The 25,337-nt window shown below is 42.7% G+C and overlaps 1 protein-coding gene across 2 annotated transcripts in view; it reads right to left on the reverse strand.

Moving 5' to 3' along the window:
- The window catches only part of IRAG2 (inositol 1,4,5-triphosphate receptor associated 2), a 1,414,859-nt gene that overhangs the window by 489,466 nt on the left and 900,056 nt on the right, over positions 1–25,337 (reverse strand). For both annotated transcript variants that reach the window (XM_086920312.1, XM_086920307.1), the window contains exon 20: positions 16,531–16,639. In XM_086920312.1, the coding sequence (XP_086776438.1) occupies positions 16,531–16,639 (109 nt within the window). The remainder of the gene's footprint in view (positions 1–16,530; positions 16,640–25,337) is intronic.

Raw genomic sequence — 25,337 nt, forward strand, 5'->3', positions numbered from 1 at the left:
AAGACAAGGAGTCTGAGCAATGAAGATTAGCAGCAAGTGTGTCAATCCTAAACCCAAAAGGCTTGCATTTTAAAAGTGGGACTACGAGTATTCCTAGTAGCACCCCAACTCACTGTTAATGGTGTCAAGTGGAGAAGCAGCACCCCAGACAATGATTAGAAAGAAGGTGAAGGTGTGTCGCTGTCCTTATACTACAAACCAAGAGAATAAAGTAAAGAAGTCCAAAACGATCACGGTGAAAGTTTCAAAATTAATCCAGACAGGGGGGCATTTTGGTACAATCTATGAAGAACCAGGGATACAAACAAAAGGAGTACACCCTTCTAAAGGCAAGAATGTTATAGAGGCACCATTATATACTGGCAGGAGGTTTATTAGCTGAATGGTTATACGGGACGAAAGATGAGTCACTTAAAAATATTGGATTTTCAGATTAAGAGCACTTTGAATGATTAATGCGCACGGCAGCTTTACACATGCTGGCGTTTTTCTCCCCTTTTGCTTCAAAAATGTACAAAGGCCTCTCTTACACGCTCGCTAACTATGACCATTCTTCATTGAACTTATTGAATAAAAGCAAAATATTAAACACAACAACATTTCGAATCAACAGAACTAGTGCGTTTATGCTATTCTTTGCAGTCGACAAATTGCAACCTACGCAATCAGATTCAGCTTCTTGGTCCAGGTCTCAACTCTTATTTGTCCAACTCAGACTATTCTCCATGTCTGCTGTAGTTTTCATTTTTAATTCCTTTACACCCAGCCACTGTACAGCTGACAGTGGTCATGTGCTATTAAGGTTCTTAAAATTAGAATGTCAGAAAGGTAAGACCCTCCATGGCTCTTGCTGCCCTCCTACAATACATACATCAGACTCATTATGCAATATATTAGAATACTTAGCTCAAAGCGTGCATCTCTGCCTATAAATAAATAACTGGAAAACTGCTCCAGATCCGAAGTTTTGATACAACGGAACGGATGTTATCACCCAAATCTTTGGCACTGGTTTAATCTATTTACAAACATAAAAGGGTTTACAGACATGTGGGATTACAACCTGTGATCGGATAAATCATCACAAGCTGCATTTACAATCTCAGACATCTTACTGTCCACATTTTTCTCCCAAACAAAATGCCTAACAAAAGTATTGTTCTAGCCCAAACTGAATCTAAGCAGGACAACTGCGAGTCTCGCCTTCTCATAATTCAATATTCAATCTAAATCATACAAGGATGTGGCATTTACTTCAGAAACCAATCCCTAGCAGCGAGCACAGAGTATCATAACTTCAATGCAAGTTAGCAAGTTTCAAATCAGACTTTACAGGAGTAAGTCAACAGTTCCATGGAAGCGTGTTAAGCTCTCCTGGACTTACCGTTCTCAGCTGAGAATCACTGGCGGTTAAACCGGCACCTGTTGGGGGGCGGGCAAAGGTTAAGGGGTGAATAGACGCAAAAAGGTGGAAACAAGCGCGCGAGTCTCGCGCTGAAAGTAAAAAAAAAAAGTTTGACGAGGAGAGGAGGAGGCAGCAGGGGGAGGGGAGAGAAGAAGGGGCCTGCGCCTGTTTCCCTTGAGGGAGCGAGCAGGAACCATCTGTTAATTACAAACAGATGGTTTCAAAGCATGCTCCCGCAAGGGAATCGCCAAACTTGCACACGTTGCCATTAAAAGCAATGCAAAGCCTGCACTTTTTTGGCAGAAAAAGAGAAAAAGGGAATCTATTACTAAAGGTCTCCTCCTCTGCAGCGCATGTAGCGCATGTGCGCTGCGTAAGCGAGACCTAAAAAGGAATACCGATATTAAATTGGTAGTTTTTTAAATTACGTCTTCTTTATGGAAGTACTTCGAGTGGGTAAAAAATAAACAAATCTTATTATAAAGATCTTTAGGAAATCATAGCTCCAAAATAAATTATAAGGAAAGTTATTAATACTGGAAAGTGAATGGAAAGCGAATTGCAGTATACCTGGTTTCTTATTCAAGGTCTCATTATCTGATATTACAGAGCAAAGATTCATATGATTATCTAGAAGGGGAAGGTGGGGGAGCGAAAAACAAAGGAATGCAGCAAACCAGAAAATAAAAAGAAATAAAGATTATATGGGAAAAAATAAAGTCTCAGGGGCCCTCAAAAGATCGCTAGGCTCCCACAAAGTTGCAAAAGAGCTTCAATGACTGTGGGAAATGCAGTGGATATAGCAAGAAATAAATAAATGCACCGTCTGAAAACCAAAGGTCACCTTCACCAGATATTAGTGCACTTACTAGTATGCAATATTATATAATTACAGTAGATATTTTATTAAATGTTCAAGTCTATACTCTTCAGGCGTTTCTGTCCCAAATTAAAGTTGAACGTAAAAAGCAGTAAAGTTAACAGCTATCAAAGATTTCATATCCCCAGCAAGAATAAAAAAAACTTTCAGTGTGTAAACCTGACGGCGCTACCCAGTATTCTTTAGTCAATCTCACAGATTGCAAATGGGTGCAGTTCGAAACTATTGTTGCAAAATAGCCAGGTTTTTTGATAAATAGGTTTCTGGAGACTGCAAAATATATTATGCACTAAAGGGTGCTGCACTTATAGGTGGTAATTCCAAATCAAACAAAAAATTATTAACAAAATGCTAGGTCAGTAGGTAAAATCTTGTTTTAAGTGGAAATCTGGTGAGACACAGGCCCTCGTGGAGCAAGGATTCCACCACTCCTCTAGGGGCACTCTTGGACCAAGGGTTTTATGCAGTGCTTCAATTCAGCCACAGGGGGCCACCGGCAATCATTTTTGTGGCCCAGCACTACATTTTTCTGAGCGGACATTTCCAGAGAGCAAGAGAGAAAAACCCACAAAGGGAAAGGAGGAGGAAGAGAAATACAGGAAACCCTTCACAAAGGGAGGAAGCAGGAACATGTAAGAGTGAGATAACGAGGATGGCGGTGTGTGGTAGTGGAACAAAGAGATACGAGGTGGGTTGAAGACTATGCAGCCATGGTATTCGGTGCACTGTTATTTAATAGTGCTGGACGTGGGCTTCGGAGCAGAAACTTGGCACCAACACTTATTCATTCGCAAATTAAGCACTGGCTTTATGTATCAATGAAATGGACAGTCCAAGGGAAACTTTGCAGGCCACTCATTGTCAGGCTCACTATTTTACTTCACGCCAGAGGGTGAAGGACAGTGCTTTACTCATTAATATTAGCTAGAGGCGTGGCTAGTGGGCGGGGCTAGGGGCGGGTTTATGGCGACATATGATGATACATAATGACTTCTATATCAATTGCAGCAACTATGAAAAACACATGAGAAATGTGTTTATATAAACGAAACAGGTTAACTCATTACACAAAATGAAACCCAAATTGGATGATATGTGAACAGTTCCATGTTTTGTAATATTTGCTGCTTCTTAATGCCATACTGTTATGTGTTGGTGTTTGGCACAATACTATATACACTTAAGCGTGCGCACACAGACACACACATGCACACATACACATAAACAAGCAGATGTACAGAAGCAATCTACACATTCCCTCTAAAATCTACTGAGTGTCTTGATTCTCTCCCTTTTCTCTCACATAAAACAGGCACACACACAAGTCTCCTGTTCTCCCCTACATGCAGTACTCATCCCCTAAATTTGCCGTCTGGAAAATTAAAGTTAAGAAATGCACCAGATTTATGACTTTACAAAAATGTTCCTTGGCTGCAGCTGGCATGCTTTTCTTATTAAATTCGTTATGAAAGCCTGCACACTTTGTTCCACAAACCAGCTGCAAAGCGGATCTAAAGGCATTGGGGAGCAGGTTGAGGCTTATGCGCCGGGTGTTCTGTTCGTTAAAAAAATTACTTATCACACCATTGCATCTCTCACCCCTCCCTGCCACGCCTTATATTTCGTCAAAGCATATGCTCCGAAGAATCTTCTGATGATCTCCCACACTTTAACCTCCCTCCCTGGGTGCTGCCCTTCTTAACGAATAATGCGTTCAACTTCCCTCACACCCGATGGATCGCCAGACAGTTGTTTAAATACATTTTAAACAATTGTCAGGATCTTAAAGGAAACTGACTTAATTGCATGTTCATTTCAAGTTATAGTAATGCAAAGTACTGGCTCGGCAGCCTGAGTTTTGCTGTGGGTTTTAGTCACTTAAGCAAATTATCAACCTCAGAAAGATAAACACCTGCACTGCTAAGCACAGTGTGACGCACGGCAAGCCCTCTTAGACCCCTGCGGTCTGGGGCCATTCACATGGAGGGTGCTGAAATCTCCAGCAGCGACTGCAGGAGGCTTGGCGCCCTTACAAGTTCCTGAGAGGCAGAGCGGCATCTCACCTAGAGGAGATAAACAACCGGAGCCTGCAGTGCCAACTATTAGGGTATCGGTACTCTCCTTTGGCTAATGAGAAGTGCCGTACTGAGGGCCCGAAAATTCAGAAGTGCCGGTACTCAGTACCGGTGAGTACCGGCCCATTTAAAGCACTGGTGAAGGAGCCATTCAGTTTGAGCTCAGTGGGATTAAATTACTTTAAAAAGAATGCTTGAGGTAGGAGACGTGTTAGCCGAAATTTGTAAATTAAATCAGTTTATAACGATGGTTGCAAAACTTGGAGAGGCAAATTCCCAAAGTATTAGAAGTCCACACACTTCTATTCAATCACATACAGACAAATCGGAATGCAAACGGATCAAAAGTGTTACAAAACAGCTAGAACAATTATCCAGTTTCACGTAACTGGGTGAAGCAACACCAAATGCAATTGAAGTGCCAACTAGACCAATCAGAAATTAATATTCACACAAGACCACTGACCAAAGTAAGGGGTAAGGTAATACACAGATTTGCATTCATTACTAAAACTATGACACACATTATACACAATGGCTAGCAAAGATATTACAAAGAAAAACATGCAGATTAAAAAATGTTAACACTGTAAAAGAAATAGCCTCCAATATAAAATCGGATAAGGTTACCAATATTCAATTCCTCAAAGTCGTAATTAGGCCTTTGTCAAGATGCAAAAATATTAAGAGCCCAACACATTGGTAGGCATACATTTCCTCAAATACTTCTTACCAAAGAGAACTTTCAGTTGCCCTATGATAAACACATGCGCCTCTATGTCTGTGCTGCAAAAATTACGTATCATTATGTACGAACTTTCATTGCATTTTTTTACCCAAGCCCCTGGGGTACATGGGCCAAACATGTTGACATTCCGTGTCTCAGTGTGCGTTCAATTAGAATTCTGTATTCAATCAACAGTACATGGATTCGATCAACAATCTTTATCAATGACCAGGCGAGACTAGTTTGTAATATAGTTAACCTCCAGATAACCTCCATTTTGAGTTTTCATAAGGGCTATTTGAAACAGGATAATAGATGTGCTTTTTGTTCGACAATTTATAGAAATATAAAGTCATAGCCTAGGACGTCCGAGTGGCATCAATACTGAAAAAGAGAAACACTTGACTTGCCCGTGATGTCACTCAGATCAGAACACAGAGGTTAAAAAAACATCCCCTTTATTCATAGTTACCAATTTTAGTTTTTATGATTATATAGGACTGTTGGAACTGGCCCTTCTTGCAGGGCTATCCCCAAACTTTTTGCTTCTTCCTCCCTTATTTTTCCTGACCTGTGGCTGTTGGCAATAGGACTCTGCCCACTTTACCACTGCTTCTCAGTGCTAAAGTGCATATTCTCTCTGTGTAAATTGTTATTGTAATTGGTTATACATGATTGGCATATTTGTATTACCAAGAAGTCCCTAGTAAAGTTCACTGGGTGTGCCAGGGCTGGTGATGACAAATGCTACTAGTGGGCCTGCAGCAGTAATTGTGCCACCCCCCCTAAAATGGTGTCTCAGGCCTGCCACCGCATTGCCTGTGTGCAGTCTCTGAACTGCCATGTCCTCCTGGTCAGTGTCCCCACTGACCAGGCCTAACACTTAGCTTTCGGTGCACATTGGTCACCCCTATGGAAGGCCCAAGATACCCCTTGGGAAGGTTGCAGTGTATGTGAAAGGTAGAGCATGTGCTTGTGCAAGTGACATGCTCTGGTAGTGAATTAAAGCCATTTCCGTTTTTCACTGCTGCAAGGCTATCTTGCTCCATAGGCTATCATGGGTAATGCTGGCTACAGTGGCTATCAGCATATCTTCCCATAGGAACAAGATAGGACATAAAAGTATGGTATCCCCGAACTCCGAATTTAATAACACATCTTTTAGAAAAAGGTCGTTTTTAAATCCTGTATTTGAGAACAGCACTTTTAGAAAGCTGCTGTTCTCTTGTCTGACCCTTTGTGTGCCTTGGCCTCTTTGGGAATGGACTGTCTGGTTTGAGAGTGACAGGGGCTGGGGATTCCCCAGGAGGCTAGCTGAGTCAGCCCTAGGCTGAAAGACTGCATTTGCAACTTGAGAGGTGGAAGGTGATAGTACCTGGGCCTGAATAGGGCTGTGCCTGCCTTCCACAATGCTGGCTCCACCTCCTGCCGGTGCGGCTGACAACCCTGCCCCTCACTCTGAAAGGAAAGGAGAAGCCAGAAAAACAAAGTGAACACCCAGAGCTGGTTCAACCGGGCTCAGGGCCCACTTGCACCAAGAGAACAACGACTTTTAAGGGTATAAGTACAGGACCCCTGACAGCAGAAAATTAGATCATCCTGGAATCAAGAAGGAACCTCTGCCAAGGAGAAAGCTGAAACTGAAGAAGGTAGACTGTCCGGCTGTTGCTCTGCTGGACTGACCTGGTGTTGCTTTGCTGCCAAGGAGAGGGGGAAGGACTTTGCTTGGTGCTGTGTCCCATCTTGAAGGAATCTCCAAGGGCCTGAGAAGAGCTGGCTCCCTGTTCTGAAGTCCCAGGAACAAAAGGACTTCACCCCCAGCTTCCATGAACTCTACTGAGAGAGTTCTGTCCTTCCTGGAGTGCGTGGCCCATGTGTGGTGCCTCTAGAAGTTTTACCGTTGTTGGGAAGCTGGATACCAAGCTTATAAAGACTTTCAGCAAATGTTGTCGCATTGCTCGCTTGCGGAGTGCATCCCCGACAATGCATGGAAATTCCCGCAGCTACGAAGGCCGAGATCGTCGCAGTGCCTGTTGCCGCTGCCAGAGCCGTCGCATCCTTCGTTTGCGGGACGCACCAGACTAGTGCGGGAAGACTACTATCGCTGCGAGTGACTTTGCAGAGCCTGTCGTCGCTGGCTGAGATCGCCACACCGCTTGCTTGCGGACCACATCGAGGAGCTGTGAGAGAGATCAACTCTGGTCCGCGCAATGTCGCCCCGGAGATCGCCTCATCGTACCTTTGCGAGAGAAAACTTCCTACGGAACCTATGCACCGGAATCCATACAAGTCCGCCTTCCTCCCCATACAGACCAGTTTCGTCGCAACACGCCTGCTGCTGCAGCGGGGTTGTCGCATCACCGCCCCAGGGTCTCAGGAGCAACACATCGCTTGTTTTCCACCAGCTTCTGCTTTGGAACTTTGTTGCTTTTAAAAGGTACTGTTGGCTAAACATGACAACTGTGAAATTTTCATGCAACTGTGGATTATTTTATCGCAACTTTAAGAACTCTTTTGCAACCATATTCTTGAACTGTGTATGTTGGATTTTTGTTGTTTAGGTCTTGTGTAGTTTAGATTAAATACCTTTATTTTTCTAAACTGTTGTGAAGTCAGTTTGTGGTGTTTTCACTGCGTTACTGTTAGTGTTGGTACAAATACTTTACACATTGCTTTTGGATAAGCCTGACTGTTTGTGCCAAGCTACCAAGGGGGTGAGCAGAGGTTATCTAAAGAGTGTTTCCTCCTTACCCGGACTAGAAGCAAGGGTCCCTATTAGGACAGTGGTACCTACCTCTGTCAACTAGAGACCCCCAGTTCTAACAATGACTATGCAGATACATACATAGCCCCTCCATTTCACCTCCCCTTGCTGTCATCAGCTGCGTAGGCGGAGTAATCATGGGGCAGCCATACACAGTATGATCTCACCTGTGTCTGCGCCATGTCCAGTATTCCCGGTTTTAAACCTGTCATCATACTATCCACCAAATTCACTATCGGACCATCTCTGCCCCTTCTCCACGTCAAATTAAGAAAAGAATATCTAGCATCCTGCCACCCTCTCACATTACCCTAAGCCCTACCGCTCCTCACAGATATTTAAAACAGATGGCCTCCTGCCACCCTTACACACCGCCCTCTGCAGCTTCCCATCTCTATTCTCCGAGCCAACAGCTAAGCTCTCTGCTCTCCATCGAAGCAAAGAGAAAGGGCCATACTGACAGGTCCTCTGCAAGCCCGGTCACTATTGCCTAAAACTCCGTGTGAGATGACATCACTGGTAAACAACTGCTCCTTGCTGATGCTGTGATGATGTAGCAGTGAAGAACTGCATTCAGAATTCGATATTCATGCTACTTGATCTCAATCAGAGCCATAAGTAACATAAGGAATTAGATATGGGTAACAGGGAATAATGACATGCTCTATTACAGATGAGCTTTAAGTGACATCAAATAGATAAACAGACAAATATTAACGGGATGCTTGTCACTCAAACACCTAAAGTGAAAAACATACCTTTTACTGTCAGTTACCGATTGTTAAAAAGTCATCCTTTGCCCTGGGTACCCTCTAACTTTTTTGCTGACCGATACTTGTCGTAACTGGGTCTGACTGACCCTGGGCTCTGCCTAACTAGGCCCAGGGCCAGTGCAATGCTCAAAGACACTTAAACACAGTGAAAACACATTCATACACTATGGTACACTATGGGTTAGGGTACTCCTATGATTGTCATGACCTCCCAGATAAGGCCCTAGTGCATAATAGGGTAGGCAAATTGAAACTCCCTTTAAGTCCCTAGTATATAATAGGGCATGACAGTTTAGAGGCCAGCAGTCCTTTTTAGTTCGAGCATCAGCGCGCATGCGCTATCTGCAAGACCTGTGGTAGTCACTATACCGGCTGTAATCCCGTCTGCTGCTTACCATAGGTTGTTTGCAGCATCTCTTATCTTTGCATCTTCCGCATTGGTTCCTAACCTGATGCATCACTTCCGTTTTCTTGTACAGGAGCACTGCTCAACTATGGATAGATTTTCACTGATTTGTGGCCACCCACTTTTATTAGGTATTATTTCTTCTATCCTATTCCCATTCCCTCTCCATCCATTTTTTAAATTATTTTAAATGTGTCGCAAGACAATTCCAGTGCAGCACACCGTGTTGTGAAGGCTCTTCTGGCGCACGTTTCACAATGGTGCAGTTTCTTTTTTCTTTTCAGTGCAAGGCAGTTCCGAAAACAACTCCTCCTTACATTTCCGGGGAGGCCTTGTTTGTGATCCAGCTACCATCATCGTCTGAGACATATAAACTCATTTTCTGAATGCTGTAACAGAAACTAGATGTCACAGGATTCAAAATGATGGCTATTAACAGCACAGGTGAAAGGTATTAAGTATGATATAAATGAATCTAATAGTCTGCGAACGGCATGTGGCACATTAATAGAGCCATGCGGTTTCAGCTAAGTTCTTTTCCACGGGATATATTGGGAGTGAGGTGGGAGGATCACAGGTCTAGGTCCAACACTTGAAGCCTGAATCTAAAAGCAGTGTATCATTGTTCCACACCCATATGAAGCTGTAGCATTCAAGGAATATAAGCGGATTTCCAGATGGTAATTGTCTCAATTTTTGGAAGAAAAACTGAAAATTGGATTTTGTTTTCTGGCACTTAATCATCATGTTTCACTGGCTACAGGGCGCTTTTAGTTGTGTAGTGAGAGTGCACTCGGCCTATGACTCACAGCAAAAAGATAAATGCATTAAAATAGCAGACATACCCTACCCTATCAATAACAGGATGGCATATTTTTTATTAATGTATTACCCTGGCTATAATTATGTGCTTGTTCTAATTTTTTTTGTGCAGAATAAATTAAATGTAATGAGAAAGCACAGAAAAACTATCGGCTCCTATTTATTTTATAAAAACTGGTAGACAACAAACACTTTTAGTTTTCGTAGTGTAAATTTAAAACAAATGAGGGTCAGCATTCGGGCCCAGTGGCATCTCTGTTATGCATGCACGTGCATGCCCATGCCACACTGATGTCAGCTGTGATCCATGCAAGCACATACCAGATCAAGCGTGTCCAGGCTATGTAGCCGCCACTTTGCGGTCTCACGGCAGACAATTTTTACTGCCCCTTGTAGGCAGCATAGTATTCCATACTTAGCGATCTACTTCCAGCTCTTTCACTGGATGAGTGACTGACTGGAGTCTTTTTTTGTGTTGTGCTTTGGGTTAGCTGCTTTCCTCCCTGTTATCTCATTGCCCCTATCAGGGAGCATATATCTCTCCCACTCTGTGCATGATTTGTAGAAATGCAAGTGCCAGTGCCCAAGGTATTTCTCAGGAGGCCACCGTCATTGGAACTACCAACTGTCCCTGCCAGCACTCATCTCAAAATACAAGTATGATATTTTGACATATTAGAGATCACCACAAGCTAAACAAACAGAGTGCCGCCATATGGTAGAAAGTCTTAAAATTAGTGCTGGTGTTTAGAAATAAGTCAAGCAGCGCCAAACATCAGCACCAATTAAGAACTGCTCTCTCCATGTGACCTCATATTGCTGACTTCATGGGACATTTATTTTAAGTTTTCTTTCCCGTCCATGTCCGCTCTCTCGCACGTCATGGTGGCGGTTGCTTTTGGCTTTGTCAATGCCAGAAGCTTTTAAAATCTGCTGGCATTGTAAAGACCAGTAGCAGCATCAGCCATGTTAAAGGCTAGACAACAAGACATCACTTCACGCAATGCAGCGACTTAACACGTCTTTTATACTTTGAAAATAGTCACCACGTTGAGTGATGCAAAGTATGCGTATGAAAGCAACTTGTAATACGTGCAGCTATTACAAAGTGCGTCTCCGCGCCTGGCAAAGGTCAAGTGATGGTACGTTCTGAGGTGATGGTACATACTTAAAGTTTGATGGTAAGTTCTGATGTTTTAATCCTACACAAAAGCCATGTTTTTAGCCTTTTTAGGTTGAGCATCAGCCCGCAGGCACTGTCTGCCAACACAAATACAAGGCATTGTCATTTACAGTGGTAATAGCTCAAACTTTCGTAAGTGCAAGACCTGTTGTAGACCTATTGCATTGCAAATGCATATTGCACTTGCATGTGTGCACTGCTGAAGCCTGAGGTCAGTTTAAAAGCAGCCCTGGTTTGCAGGACTGCTTTTAAAATGCAAATTGAGCCCAAACTCGACTTTGGTGTTTTGGGCACCTAAAAAGTGGTAAACTACATCATTTGGGCATATTAGGTTCCCCTGTGGTCTCCCCTAGGTGTTCCAGGGGTGGAGGGTCAGGCATTTCAAGGAGGACACTTATAACATAGGTTTTAGATGCCCTGGGTTAAGTGAAATTGCACATTTAAACTCTCAATATTGTGGTAAAGGGTTTCCCAAAATCGACTTTTGTGCTAAGAGTACTGTGGGGGTGAGAATCTGCAATATTCTTACAAAGTTACAACCCCTAAAGTCTACCCTGTGTGTTCCAGGGGTGGGGGCTCCTGTAGATATGGGCAGGGCCCTTATAAAATGTTTTTGTAAGCCCTGGTGTTGGGAAAATGGGCCAAGTCATTTTCCCCATAGCAAATCCCTTGCCACGTAGGTAAACATGGCAAGAAGTTATTAACTAATAATTCACGCTAGGAGAATCAGAAAAATACTATTCAATGACTTCCTAGAATGGTAATGATAAATCAAACAATATGGTATTGTCGAATTTCACCTAATATGTACAGACAAGAAGTTAAGACTTTCTTGTCTGTAAGCCACAATTCAGCCTTCCAGTGGTCTGTCCTGATTGGTCAGAGTTAGGTTGATTAGCCAGGCTCCTTTGATGAGGTGATAAATAGTCCCTGGGTTAGAACGCTCTTCTGGGAGGGCATGGTTCTGCTACATAGGAAAGCCGGAGCAGGGGGAGGGGTCGTAACAATATTCTTCAATAGAAGGTGGAGACAGGCAGGAGAAGCCAATTTAATTTACACCTCAACTCTTTGAACCCCGCCAGATGATAGGATTAAGGAAGGATTAGCAGATGCAAGGGGAAGAGTGTATGGAGATTAACCATCCTGGAGGTGTGTTTAGCCAGCTCTTCTCTCCCTGCAGGAAAATCAGCCTTGATGAATTTTGTAGAAATGGTTATCTCTGGGAGAAAATAGTGGCACATTTTGGAGGATGTGATCATGCCCTGGGGTGTTGCCCTGCACTTCATTGGACAGGAATGCCCTCCTGCTTGACCTAGAGTACTTGGAATAAGTATCTGAGAGGGTCAGAGCTTCTCAGATCTGCTGCTTGAACTTAAGGAAGCAGATGGGTCCATGCTGAGAAATTTGATTTGCACCTACCAGGCCCTGCACTCTGCTGCACAATCTGAAACTACAGCCCTGTGGATCAAAGCTGTTTCAAAGAATTAAAGAATGACCTTCCTGCAGGCTACAGGCTAACAGACCTCACCTGGAACATCACCACACAGAATCCTCAGCCTGGAGTATACTACCAGTGGGATTAGTAAGGGTTGTGTCCAAGTGGACTGCGGAAATTGAAGCTCCAAACTTGCAAGGACCATCTTGGAGCTTCCAGACCCCTAGAGTAAGGTTTGGACACTTTGTGACCCTCAAAGGAACTTCAGGAAGAAGTTTGGTGCAACTTTGGAAAAAAGCTCCTTAAGTGGACCGACTCGACCTGGCCAGCCAAGCCATCAACCGTCAACTGCGAGCTGGCCTTCCGTCCATCTCGCTGAAAAGCTCTAAGCTTCGACTTCCAGAGTTTTACCAGGAGTTGGCAGAAACCTAAGCCTGCAAACCCTCACCAAATCCAGCCTTGTGAAGAGCATCGAGGGACCCCAGCAAGAAAAATCTCTGTAAAAGTTCGAACGCAGGAGAGGTGACAGGGACCAACCTTGTGAGTCAAGCGGTCCACTTTCAACCGCGAGCTGGCCTTGATTCCGGGTTCATCCCGCTGGAATATTCTGGAGGTCTGACTTCCATAAGTTTGACTGGAAGCTTGTCGCCAAGCAAGCCTGCGAACCCTCACCAAATGTCAGAGCTTCAAGGGACCCCAGGGAGAAAAGCTTCAGAAAAGTTTTTAAGTCAGAAGGTAAAAACTTTTACCGAAAACTACCATGAAGGGTAGTCGCGTGAGGCTACATCGAGGTTGGCCTTAAAATTTGACTTTGTCTCGGTCTAGCACGACCAGATGACCAGTGGCGGCTCCCCCACTGGAGTGTGGGGGTGTCGCCCCACTGCTTTCTTGCGGTGCGAGAAGGCAGAAACATAAATGGTAATAACTACCATTTTATGTTTCTTCCTTCTCACATGGCGAGAAAGCAGAAGTGCCTGGTTGGGGGTGGGTGGTCCTACTCGAGGGTAGGGGGAGTGGCTTGCTCACTGTTGTGGGTATTGACTGTTTGGTCGGCCCTGGGGCCAGCCAAACCCATAGCAGTGAGCAATCCACTCCCCCAGGCCTCAAGCAGGACCGTCCACTCTCCCTACATAGAGAAAATGGCCCGGCTGGGACGCTCTCTGCTGCGCCTCACCATTGCAGCGTTGTGATAGGCAGAGGGGAGGGAGGGAGGCTGCCTTTCCTTGATGCTGATGACAAGAGCTGCAGGCATAGGAAAAAAAACGCAGGACAGAGGGAGCGAGAGTTAGGACCCATCTAGAAGCGGAGGTGGTGACGGATGGTAAGTTTTATTTTCTTTCTTTAAACCCCTCCTCCCATACCACCACCACGACCCCATTCCCACCACCAACCCCCCCGCCCGTCATGCCGGCCATGGCTGTTGATTTGTCACTCATACATTGATTCAAAAATAAATCCAGCCTCCATGCTTAGAAAACCGGAAAGACGTGACAGTTGAATTTTGTTTTCTCTTCGGATGGAGTTAGTTTTCTTTGTCTCGAGGTCGGATCTCGGCAGCACTGGAGCAGGTACACCTTTGTTGCTCTCTGTCTACGTTTCTGGCTTCCACTTTCCCCCCTCTCCGAATACTTTATAACACTGCCTTGGACATGAAACTCCTTGGTGCACACTTATTTTCCAAAATAAAGCAGGATGGCTCCTCTTCATGGCCAATAAAATTCCGATAAAGCTGGCACTATCTACTGATCGGCGTTTCACTGCCCACAACAAGCAGCTATCATGAATATTTCAGGAAATAAGTGTGTATGATATGCTGCCTGATGCAAACATAAAAGTACAGGAGAAAGTGGAAGCTATAATCCAACACTGTAAGCAAGCAATGCATTCTTTAGTAAAGTTAAGTCGACCTTGCGTTTCTCATGTTACAGAAATAAAATAAGAACAAGTATTGGCATAGCCAATAGGTTTCGATTTTGGGACCTTATAAGTAGTTAGTTTTGCAACACAAAATCCTTGGTGTAACAACATCAGCTGTTGCATGGCTAAACCTTGTACCTTATAAGTGATTAGCCATGCAACTGTTGATGTTATCGCACCAAACATATTGTGCTGCATAAATAAATACTTATAAGGTCCCAAAAGCGAGACCTATTGGCTATGGCAATGCTCGTTTTCCTAGTAAACAGTCCAGCTCAGTAGATGTGAAGACAAAGGTAGCCTTTCAAATGCAGATGTGAGGATCTCACTGCTAATGGGTGAACATTAGCACTCCTTAGCAAAACAAACCAACGACAAAGAATGTACCAGAGCAATGCAGGCAGCAGCAGATGAAAGTGGCAAAGTAGGAAAAACAATGCTGGCACAAGACATGGTGAGCCCACCCTAGGCTGAGAGGTTGGGGATTTGAGTGAAGCGCGGGTGCTGCGATTATACAAAAGTAAAGAAATAGATGTTTTTTTCTATTTCTTTACTTTTGCTATAATCACAGCACCCGCGCTTTACTTTTAATGTTAAAAGTAAAGCCTGGGTGCCGCGATTATAGCAAAAGTAAAGAAACAGAAAAAAACATCTATTTCTTTACTTTTGCTATAAACGCGGCATCGGTGCTTTACTTTTTAACAGTAAAAGTGAAGAGCGGGTGCTGCGATTATAGCAAAAGTAAAGAAATAGATGTTCTATAATCCAGGCACCCGCGCTTTACTTTTAATGTTAAAAGTAAGGCGCCGCAGCCTCCACACACTTAATGACCTGTAACAGACAGATGGCGGATGCACGTGTGTAAGCTCGCGTGAACGCAAACGCTGGGCCAGCCATGGCAGCATTTTTTGAAGCCCTTACTAAAAGTCTCACCAGACCAGAGCATTTGCTGGGTCAGGCGAGACCTAAAACCAGCCCATTGTGCCACTTTCCATTGAAATGCTTACCTTGTTGAGTTCCAGCTTCCATTTCATAGTACTTTATATTTGCATTACAGCATTAGTTGTTAATCTATCAGACGCACACTTATTTGCCCAAATGAATCATTACTGCTGCTTACCAGTAAAGTGTGCACGTTCGTAAATGAAGGATGGTCCAAAGCTGCCTGGTGCAATATAAAACACATTTGGAACAGATAGGAAGCCTTCAGTGCAAATTATTTTCCTCTCTGGCTTTTTCTACCCATAAAAAAACCTCTGCCCTTTTGGTCCCACTAGCCTCCAAAGTTTATCCCATGAATTACGGATGTAGCATTTCTGCTTACAGAAGTGCTGTGGGCACAAAAAGAGCCTTATCCTCTTTGCATCAAATCCTAGTGTGACTGATGGTAACTTTAAGAAAGTAATGCCCGCTAACAGTCACAGAATTTAGACACTGGAAGACTGCTAGTAATGCCTGTATCTCACTTCTTACCTCCTCACAGATAGTTGCAGCGGGCATGTTTGGATCCGGGCAGAAAAACTGTGGGACAGGAATTCGAATTACAGTGGACTCATTACTGAATTAATAGCTAAGAAAAAAAGTAGGGGTGGGGGAGCCTAGGTTTTCAAATCAGGGCAAGGTCGGGGAGAGAACATGCATTTATGCTTGCTGTATTTAAAGTTTCTCTTAATATCCAGGAAATTAAATGTAAAAACTGGCCTGCCAGACCTTATGGTGCAGTTTTTAATGTGTTTAAATATTTCAAGACTTCATGTTCACAATTGCTTTTCATGTTTTCTCAAATTTACTTTAAAGTACTACATTTGCCACTCCATTTTTCAACTTTTTCTCACGGGGAAGACCCTTAACCCCAAACCAAACCCGCCTTTAGACAGTCTGGCTCCGTCACAATGCAACACTTATCCCTCAACTTTTCGCCTTACCACTTTCAAATGTCACCAGCCGTCACTGTAAAAATTCTGATGGATAACCAGTTTTAATACACTGATATTGGTCAATCACTGGTAGGCAAACATACATCATATGAAAAATCCATGTGTTTTGTTTATCAAAACACAAGTGGACATATCCGTAGAGATTCAACTTCAACAATTACTAAAATAAAACAGTAAATATAAAAAAAACTTTGAGATAACCTTACCCAATAAGGGAGTATAACAGCATTGTGGATGTGAACGAAAAGGATTCTTTTCTGATCCCACACATTGAAAAGCTTCATGAGTCCTGCATTTTCTGAAGAGGCAACATCTCTAATTGGAGAGTAATTAGAATACATTAAGCGTTTGAAAAACACTCTAATACCTATTAACCAAGCACTAGCTAGTGTGAAATAAATCTGGCTTTCATGTCCTATTGTATTGCATTTGTGCATACATGTCTTTATGTAATAGTTTTATACAGTGGGATTTAAGCGATTTGCAATAAACAAGTAATCAGTTACATTATAACAAAGAATAATCCCCTTGAACATTTCAGACTTGTAGGAGGGTAGGTAGGCGGAAAAGCTATTTTCTAGGCAGGAATCAATGACCTCGTACATAAAAGAGATGCATATTTCTTGACTTCATTCGCTGATGAGTTGAGTTGTTCAAGACAGACTTTATGAAGCCCTCCTATGGTTGGAGTTCTACAAGGTCGCTATTTTCGAAGTGAATCTTGTAGAGGTGAGGTTTAAGACCTTTTTGGAATGTTAAATGTTCAGTGCTAATCTAAAGTGAGTGTGAAAAGGGTTTCATACATTTGTGGCTGACCCTGAGAAAGACCATTTCAGTGCTAAAGAAATTGCAGGTAGAGCAAGCTTTTGCTTCGTGATGGTCTTCTACCTCGTGAGATGCTTAGTAGATTGGCTTGGTAAATTGGTTTGCAGGTGGGGCAATACGTTTTAAAATTGATCCTAGCCTTGATAGGAAGCCAATTAAATCTCTTAGGACTGGACAGATATGGTCACATCTTTTGCTCTCCGCTATGAGATGTGCAGATTCTTGAAAGAGTGCTTTTATTGAGGAATGGGAGATTGCTGGTAAGCCTGCCCAAATCGCTGGTGTCCATTCTTGATATTATCAGACTTTGTGCAGCCGTTACCAACCAATAATGAATATATGTTTTAATCATTTTAATTGATGTAGATGGAAGTTGGCTAATTTATTGATATGAGGGGGATCATTAAAACATTTCAGTCAATCGTGCAACCTAGGGATTTAATAGTAGAGTTGGGCGCTGTTTTGTAGCCAATCTTAGACAGCTGGGTGATTAGAGTTGAAGCACTGCGGCTGCTTTTTTTCTGGATATGAAAATAAATTTACTTATAAAGTCGTTTAGTTACCCCATGCATTATGTGCCCTCACACGTGTGGGGGGTTATACATATATGTAAACATTGTGTGTGTAAGAGAGAGACTTGCACACGAGTTTAGACTAAAACACAAAAAACAAGCTGATGCAGTGAAACAAAAGAGTGTTTTCTGTACAAAATGAGTGGTGAGATAAAAAATATAATGTATGATAAGTTAATGTTATTTTGAGATGCATCGTAAGTCTTTCACGCATTTTAATCCAAGCAGACCATAGGAAGTGAAAAGATACACCAAACCGCCAATAACAGGAGTTGAAAGATACATACTCCTCTTTGTGGAGCCAAAGCCCACTCCATGCATTTTAAATTGGTAATATTAGGTCTGTATAAAGATCTCAATGTTCACCGAAAATCATCCTGAACTACCAATAATATTAGATTTGTAAGACTGACCACATCTTTCAAGATTCAATTAGTGACCACTCATGCATGATAATCAGCAGTGAGCACTTTGGTGCATAAGGCAGGGTTATCAGCAGTAAAATAAAACAGGATTTATTCGTTTGGAATGCCTCTACATGAGAAATACAAAACAGTCATAGCTGTGAAGCCCAAAAGTAATGTTTCTACCAGTGCCACTTGATTTATCACCGAAAAATGAGCTTTAAAAACAACATAGCATAATGCGTTTTTATAAAGCACACATTCACCCTGAAGAGTATCATGGAGATTAACTAATGTTTATTGTTACCAAAGTCATTAATTGTATTTGTTGAATTGGAAATTCCACCATTTTTCTCCAAACATCAGCTTATCAGTATTTAAATACTCACATTTTCGACTCGAATGCACGCTTGTAAATTTTGTTACACATATATTAATTCAACCAAGCAAGCCCTTTTGATTTATTAGGCTGGGCTGCAAATAGGAGAGCTTATAGGTAGCTAGAGAGCTACCAGTAGCTCATGAGCTACTCTTTGGAGAAGCCTGCTGTATATGTAACAAGAAATATAAAAGGGAAGATGAAAGTTATTATTAAGAAAAAAGTAAAGTAATGTGCATGCAGGGAAGGAAAAAGTTGAAGTATGGGAATTATGCTTGGTCTGTAGGTGGACAAAAATTGGAAGTGGTAAAATCATATCTTGCTAGGAAAAAAAGTGTGCGGAAATTCAAGTGACAAGGCTCTAATAGAAAACAATATTCGGAAGGCAATGGCACAAGGTAAAAACGTAATCTCCCTCTACAGATCCACAGGCAGAAGACACTTTGCATTCCTACTAGAGGTTTTCCGTGCTAAAATCCCAGCTTCCCTGTTGTATGGTACTGAACTAATCTACTTAGGAAAATGGGGCTTTTTAAATATAACAGAAGGTAAAATCTTGCGGAACTTAGCCTCAGTTAACTCTGCTTGTTCTGTTGCCGCTCTTAGGTTGGAATTTGGTCTGCGCAGTAGTTGGGTACAGGGTCTTGCAGGGATAGTGCGATGGGTTACAAGAATTGAAAAGGGTGAACCTGGTACATTAAGATCTTTTATTCAGAAAGAATTATTAGGAACCTTAAATGAACAATCATTAATTGTAAAAAAAAAATTTAGAACTACGGTTGACTTGCTTCAATTGGACAAATCTTTTTACTTTATCATCATATCAGGTAAAGGCCATTTTAAAACAGGCCTCTGGAAATTAAGTTTCACTATGGACAGGGAAGCCTGTATTTTAAAGAGGCATTCACCCAGCTATTGACTCCTGTCTGATAAATAAGGTACAATCTTACCTTACTGGGAACCTCCCCCATAGAGTGCACCATTTTTGGCTTTTATTGAAGCAGGATTCTCTTCCACTGAATAATATATTGTTCAAATGGTACGGTTCCTCCCCAGTTTGTAATTTGTGTAATAATTCTATCCAGGATGTCACCCATGTGCTCTTTATTTGTCCGGCTCTTTTATTATATCGACGTACGTGTATGAGGCCAATCTGCCCACAACTATCCATTTTGTCTGCCACCTCAATTATAGACGCCATTTACAATCCACCTAATGAAATGTTTTGTCACAGGATTTTTAACTTTTTTAAATGTTTTTTAGATATGTAATAAAAATTTATATAGATGTTAAGATTATCATTGGTGATTTCATCTGACGTTTTACAAGATTTTGTGTATTTGTAAACCATATTTTACTGTCCGAAAATGTATGTTTTATCTTTTGTGCCTTCTTTTTATGTGGATCTCTTTTGAGTTCCAAAATCATAAATAAATTGAACTTGAACTTTATTAAGAAGGGCATTGTAGGGCTGCTACTAGTGAATAACCTCTTTGAATAATTAAATTAGCATAATATCCACTATGCAGGTGGTACCACCCAAGAATAAGCTTAGATATGCTATTGAAATGTCCCAGAGAGATATTCTATTTACCAGTTATAAGCTGTAGAGTTTCATCCCTCTCTGCTGCATCGTTAGTATCACCCTTTGACGTAATGGATCGAAAAATAAAATCTTTATACCTAAATGAAATGCTCTTCTTAGTTACAGTAACACCTCATTATCTGTGACCATCGTAGATTGTCTGTTTTATTACTCATTTCAAATCTTTCGATTCCTGTCCTCCACACAAAATCCAAGTTTCGATTGCACACACTACCTCTCCTCTAATACAATTACCAGACTGCCAAGCAATACACTATTTGAGATGATTAACAACGCAGATGACACTGAGCACTAAAATAAAAAAATACCACGATTATTTTGGGTCAATGTTTAATAAAAAAAGAAGCAAATCTTGAGAAATTGTGAATCCCAAAAAAGGAAAGTTCCTACATGTTAGTGTCAACTCATTCATTCTGTCAACTGTACATCCTGAGCAAGCCCAAGGGCACATCAACAAGAATAACCAGATACATGTCAGAAGCATCTGCCAGCTGCTTCAGTTCCCATGACAGCACACTCCATGTCACAAATGTGTAGTACATTTCCGAATCTTTTGACTTTATCGTTATGAAAAGCTCTGATAAAAGAGTTTCGGGAAAGGGAACTATCGCTGTTAGACACTATTTTTGCATAAGATAATTTCAATGGAACCGGACTTCTATTTGTTCTGAAAATAACTTGAGTTGGGTGACACCTTGCTGGTCTTCCAGATTATGCTACTTGTTAAACAGTGCAAAACACCAACTGTAATGTGATTCTCTTCAAGTTTATTCAATTTTATAAAAGGACAAAAACAGAGCAAAACATTACAGAATAAATAGAAACCATCACAAGTGAACAAAGTAACTTATGGCAAATTAGAGAAAAATGCATTCTACATGTGTATGCACATTTGCATTAGTCCAGATTTCCACAATTCAATCACATAGGTTTGAAAAGAGGGACTTGCAGAGGACCAATTGTGATTTCTCTTGGGAGGCACTGCAGGGTACGATATAAACGTATAGAAAGGACTGGAGAGTAGGGAGCAAGCATGGACTGAAATCCATTCTTCTATGCAAAACATTTATAGACAGACCATTTTGTGGTTGAGCAGATAGACATTATGTGAGTGATTAGAGCACTTATATGACAACAATAGATCATCTAATGATGCACTGCACTTGCCTAGAAAACAAAGTGAAAGACTATCAGAGAGATCAAAAAGAACACAGTCTTCTGTTGATTTGAGTTGCAGCAGAAATGTTAATTCCTTTAGGCAGATTTCTTTAAAAAAAGTAAGAAAACATTTTGCCTGCTCATCAGATGGGCAAATAGCAGCTGATTTACAATCAGTGGAAACCAGCTGAATAAATTGATGTTGGAAGTCAATTTATCTGGGCCCCCAACGCAGAGTATCAACAAAGGACCAAAAAACCTGGAGGATGTAAAAAAAATAGCATTAGTCCATAACACCTTAATCTCCAATAGAAAGGTGAAGCAGCATAAATGAAGTTATAGAAATTCATCGAATGCTCGTTGTATGAGCACACAATGAGATATGGGAAAATGTTTTAAGATTTTCATCCAAACAAGTGAATACATTTTGTTAAAGGCAACATAAGTTGGTCTTTATCCAACTTTAGTACTCAAAACTCACGATCAACCATTACTCAAACTTTGCCATGTGAGGTTTTCTTGCAGGGATTAGTATTCCTATTCAGTTTATCCAGTGCTTAATTTGTAAAAATATACGTGCCAGGGCCCTCCTCAGGAGGCCCCTGCAGCCTGCACCACCTAGTGCACCCATCAGAACTGCCAGTGATTGTATTAACACAGCCAATCATCCCACTCTTACAAGTGGGACAATCGAGACTTGATATACATTAAAAATGACCACTAGGTACCACCCAAGCTATTCTTATAGCTTTAGGTGGCAGATATTAGTCATTATAATCTATATTGAATTATTAAATAACTGTGTTGTGCTTATCACACAATTAAAAAAATATGGACACCATGTGGCAGGCTATCATAAGTGCTGGGGATTGACGAAGTACAGGTGCTGAGCACCGGAAACCTCCAGCTCAAACTAAGTACTGAGTTTATCACTGTATTAAATAACTGTTGAGAGCACTCATGAACTCAGTTTCACTATCAATACTTTGTTTCAAACTACAGGAATGTGTTATACATCTCATTGTTCATAAAAAGGACCAAAATGAGATTCAGCTAACGAAAATGCCAACTGTACGTCCTGAGCAAGTACAAGGGCACATCAGCAAGAATACCCACATACATGTCAGAAGCATCTGACAGCTGCTTCAGTTCCCATGACAGCACACTCCATGTCACAAACGTGTAGTACATTTCTGAATCTTTTATCTATTTTATACCTATACATACAAAATAGATAGGTAACAAAGAATAACAGGGATGTTTTTCACTCAATGTATCTGATCGACATCAAATGGAAAAAAAGACCAAAGCTAGATTTGTCTATGACGCCAATCACAAACTTGACGTGACTAACATCTGTTATTCACTTTTTACCCATCTTTAATGTTATGTATGAGTGCTACAAAAAACAGCTCTTGATTTCAACATATACCCAAGGGAAAAAGAGTAATGGGAGAGTCAATCATAACACACCCCCTTCCTCTAAACAATTAAAATAAAATTATGAATGATCTTGTATATTCTGTAATTTAGACTAAAAAAGTAACAATTACTGTGAGATGCTTCACAAAAAGGACCTCCAAGGAAGATATAACTCCCCAGGTAGGGAGAACCACCTGTTAAATGTCAAGTGGTTTTTAATCATCATACCCAGGATTCCCCTTATATATACCTTGATGCACCACTCAGTGCTTAAGAAACTGATCCTCAGATATGTCTCTAATAGGAATGCTTCCAATGCTCCATGCTTTTATGGACTTTTCATTTTCCTAAGAATTTTCTTACTCAGTTACAATGCCTTTCATACCTTTCAGGTGACTCTACTCTCCCATAGCATTTAGAGGCCCAGGTAGAGCAACTCAAGGTAGAAGCAGACCAGAAAGATCTGCAAAGGCCATGGAGCAAAGTGTGGGGAAGGAGTAAAATGAAAACTCAGAAGAAAGAGCAGGTCCCAGCTTCCAACTGGCTTCCAAGCCCATTCTAGGCGGCTTCAAACAGCCTTCAAGTAGTGTAGACAGATGTGTATGAGGATACAAACTGGGGGGGGGGGGGGGGAGGGGGGAGTGGGGGGGGGGACAATGTGATGTGACTGAAATAGCAGTTTCTCTGCCACTTCAGGCAGTGACTGCCAGTCCTCGCTATCAGTGGGCTCAAATGAGCATATTAGGCAATCGATATGAGACTTTCTCAATGAGAGGTGCGGGAGGTTGTCGCAGGTCGGTGGGCATGCATCAGGAAACCAATCAGACATGTAGTAAAGTAAGATATGATGAATGACAACAGAGTTGAAATTTAGACAACAACCTTCTTACTGAATTCCCAATGGAACTGTTGATCAGAACACATTGCATCCCTAGCTGGCAGGTTCCCCTTTCTTGGGACAAACCTCTGTAATTACTACCACTGTCTAACTGATCAATGTCTCTTTAGATATGAATATCAACTGCACACAATATTTGATCACACTGTTTTTAATTTTGATACAATGGATTTAGCAATCAATTAAGAGCTGAGATCAATTTAATGAAATGGGTAAAGCCTTTTTAATATTTATTTTTATATGTCAACACAGGCTATTTTTGCAGATCTAAACTTAGATTTTTACAGTTTTCAAATGCAAGAATGTAAAAAGGGCCTTAGGTGAGTGATCCCTTTGCATGCGTCAGACCAATGCAAGATGGTGATTAGGACACATATAAATGCAAAGTGGGATTACATGAATGTACTTTAGAATGGCATCCCTAATCCCCAGTTAAGTGGAATGTAAGCACATTTGAAGTTAACTATTTACTTGGTTTTTGACCTTTCCAATCATATATACATCACTATATACACTCTTTCCACCTTTTTCTAGCCTTACAGAAGAGGACTTTAAAAAACTTTGTCTAACTCTTACAGCCTGCAGGACATTTTTATAACACAGAAATAGCCAGCAAAGGACCTGGAGGATTTTACACATACTAGAGATACTGAATCCGCCCACAGCGCGCCCGGAGGCGGTACTTGAAGAGGACGCTCCCTCGGTGGAGCGGGGGTGCAAATCCAGCCGGAGGGCTTCTTACCGGAGGGCACACGCTGGCACAGTCGCTCCTGGGTCCCTGACGCTGCAGTCTCGCCGCCACCGCTTTCCACCTCGCGGCTCGAGACTACAGCTCCCAGGGAGCTTAGCGGCCACTTCCTGAATCCGCCCACAGCGCGCCCGGAGGCACTACTTGAAGAGGACGCTCCCTCGGTGGAGCGGGGGTGCAAATCCAGCCGGAGGGCTTCTTACCGGAGGGCACACGCTGGCACAGTCGCTCCTGGGTCCCTGACGCTGCAGTCTCGCCGCCACCGCTTTCCACCTCGCGGCTCGAGACTACAGCTCCCAGGGAGCTTAGCGGCCCCTTCCTGAATCCGCCCACAGCGCGCCCGGAGGCGCTACTTGAAGAGGACGCTCCCTCGGTGGAGCGGGGGTGCAAATCCAGCCGGAGGGCTTCTTACCGGAGGGCACACACTGGCACAGTCGCTCCTGGGTCCCTGACGCTGCAGTCTCGCCGCCACCGCTTTCCACCTCGCGGCTCGAGACTACAGCTCCCAGGGAGCTTAGCGGCCACTTCCTGAATCCGCCCACAGCGCGCCCGGAGGCACTACTTGAAGAGGACGCTCCCTCGGTGGAGCGGGGGTGCAAATCCAGCCGGAGGGCTTCTTACCGGAGGGCACACGCTGGCACAGTCGCTCCTGGGTCCCTGACGCTGCAGTCTCGCCGCCACCGCTTTCCACCTCGCGGCTCGAGACTACAGCTCCCAGGGAGCTTAGCGGCCACTTCCTGAATCCGCCCACAGCGCGCCCGGAGGCGCTACTTGAAGAGGACGCTCCCTCGGTGGAGCGGGGGTGCAAATCCAGCCGGAGGGCTTCTTACCGGAGGGCACACGCTGGCACAGTCGCTCCTGGGTCCCTGACGCTGCAGTCTCGCCGCTACCGCTTTCCACCTCACGGCTCGAGACTACAGCTCCCAGGGAGCTTAGCGGCCACTTCCTGAATCCGCCCACAGCGCGCCCGGAGGCGCTACTTGAAGAGGACGCTCCCTCGG

Source organism: Lissotriton vulgaris, chromosome 1_1 (assembly GCF_964263255.1).
Source record: "Lissotriton vulgaris chromosome 1_1, aLisVul1.2, whole genome shotgun sequence".
Lineage (NCBI taxonomy): Eukaryota > Metazoa > Chordata > Amphibia > Caudata > Salamandridae > Lissotriton > Lissotriton vulgaris.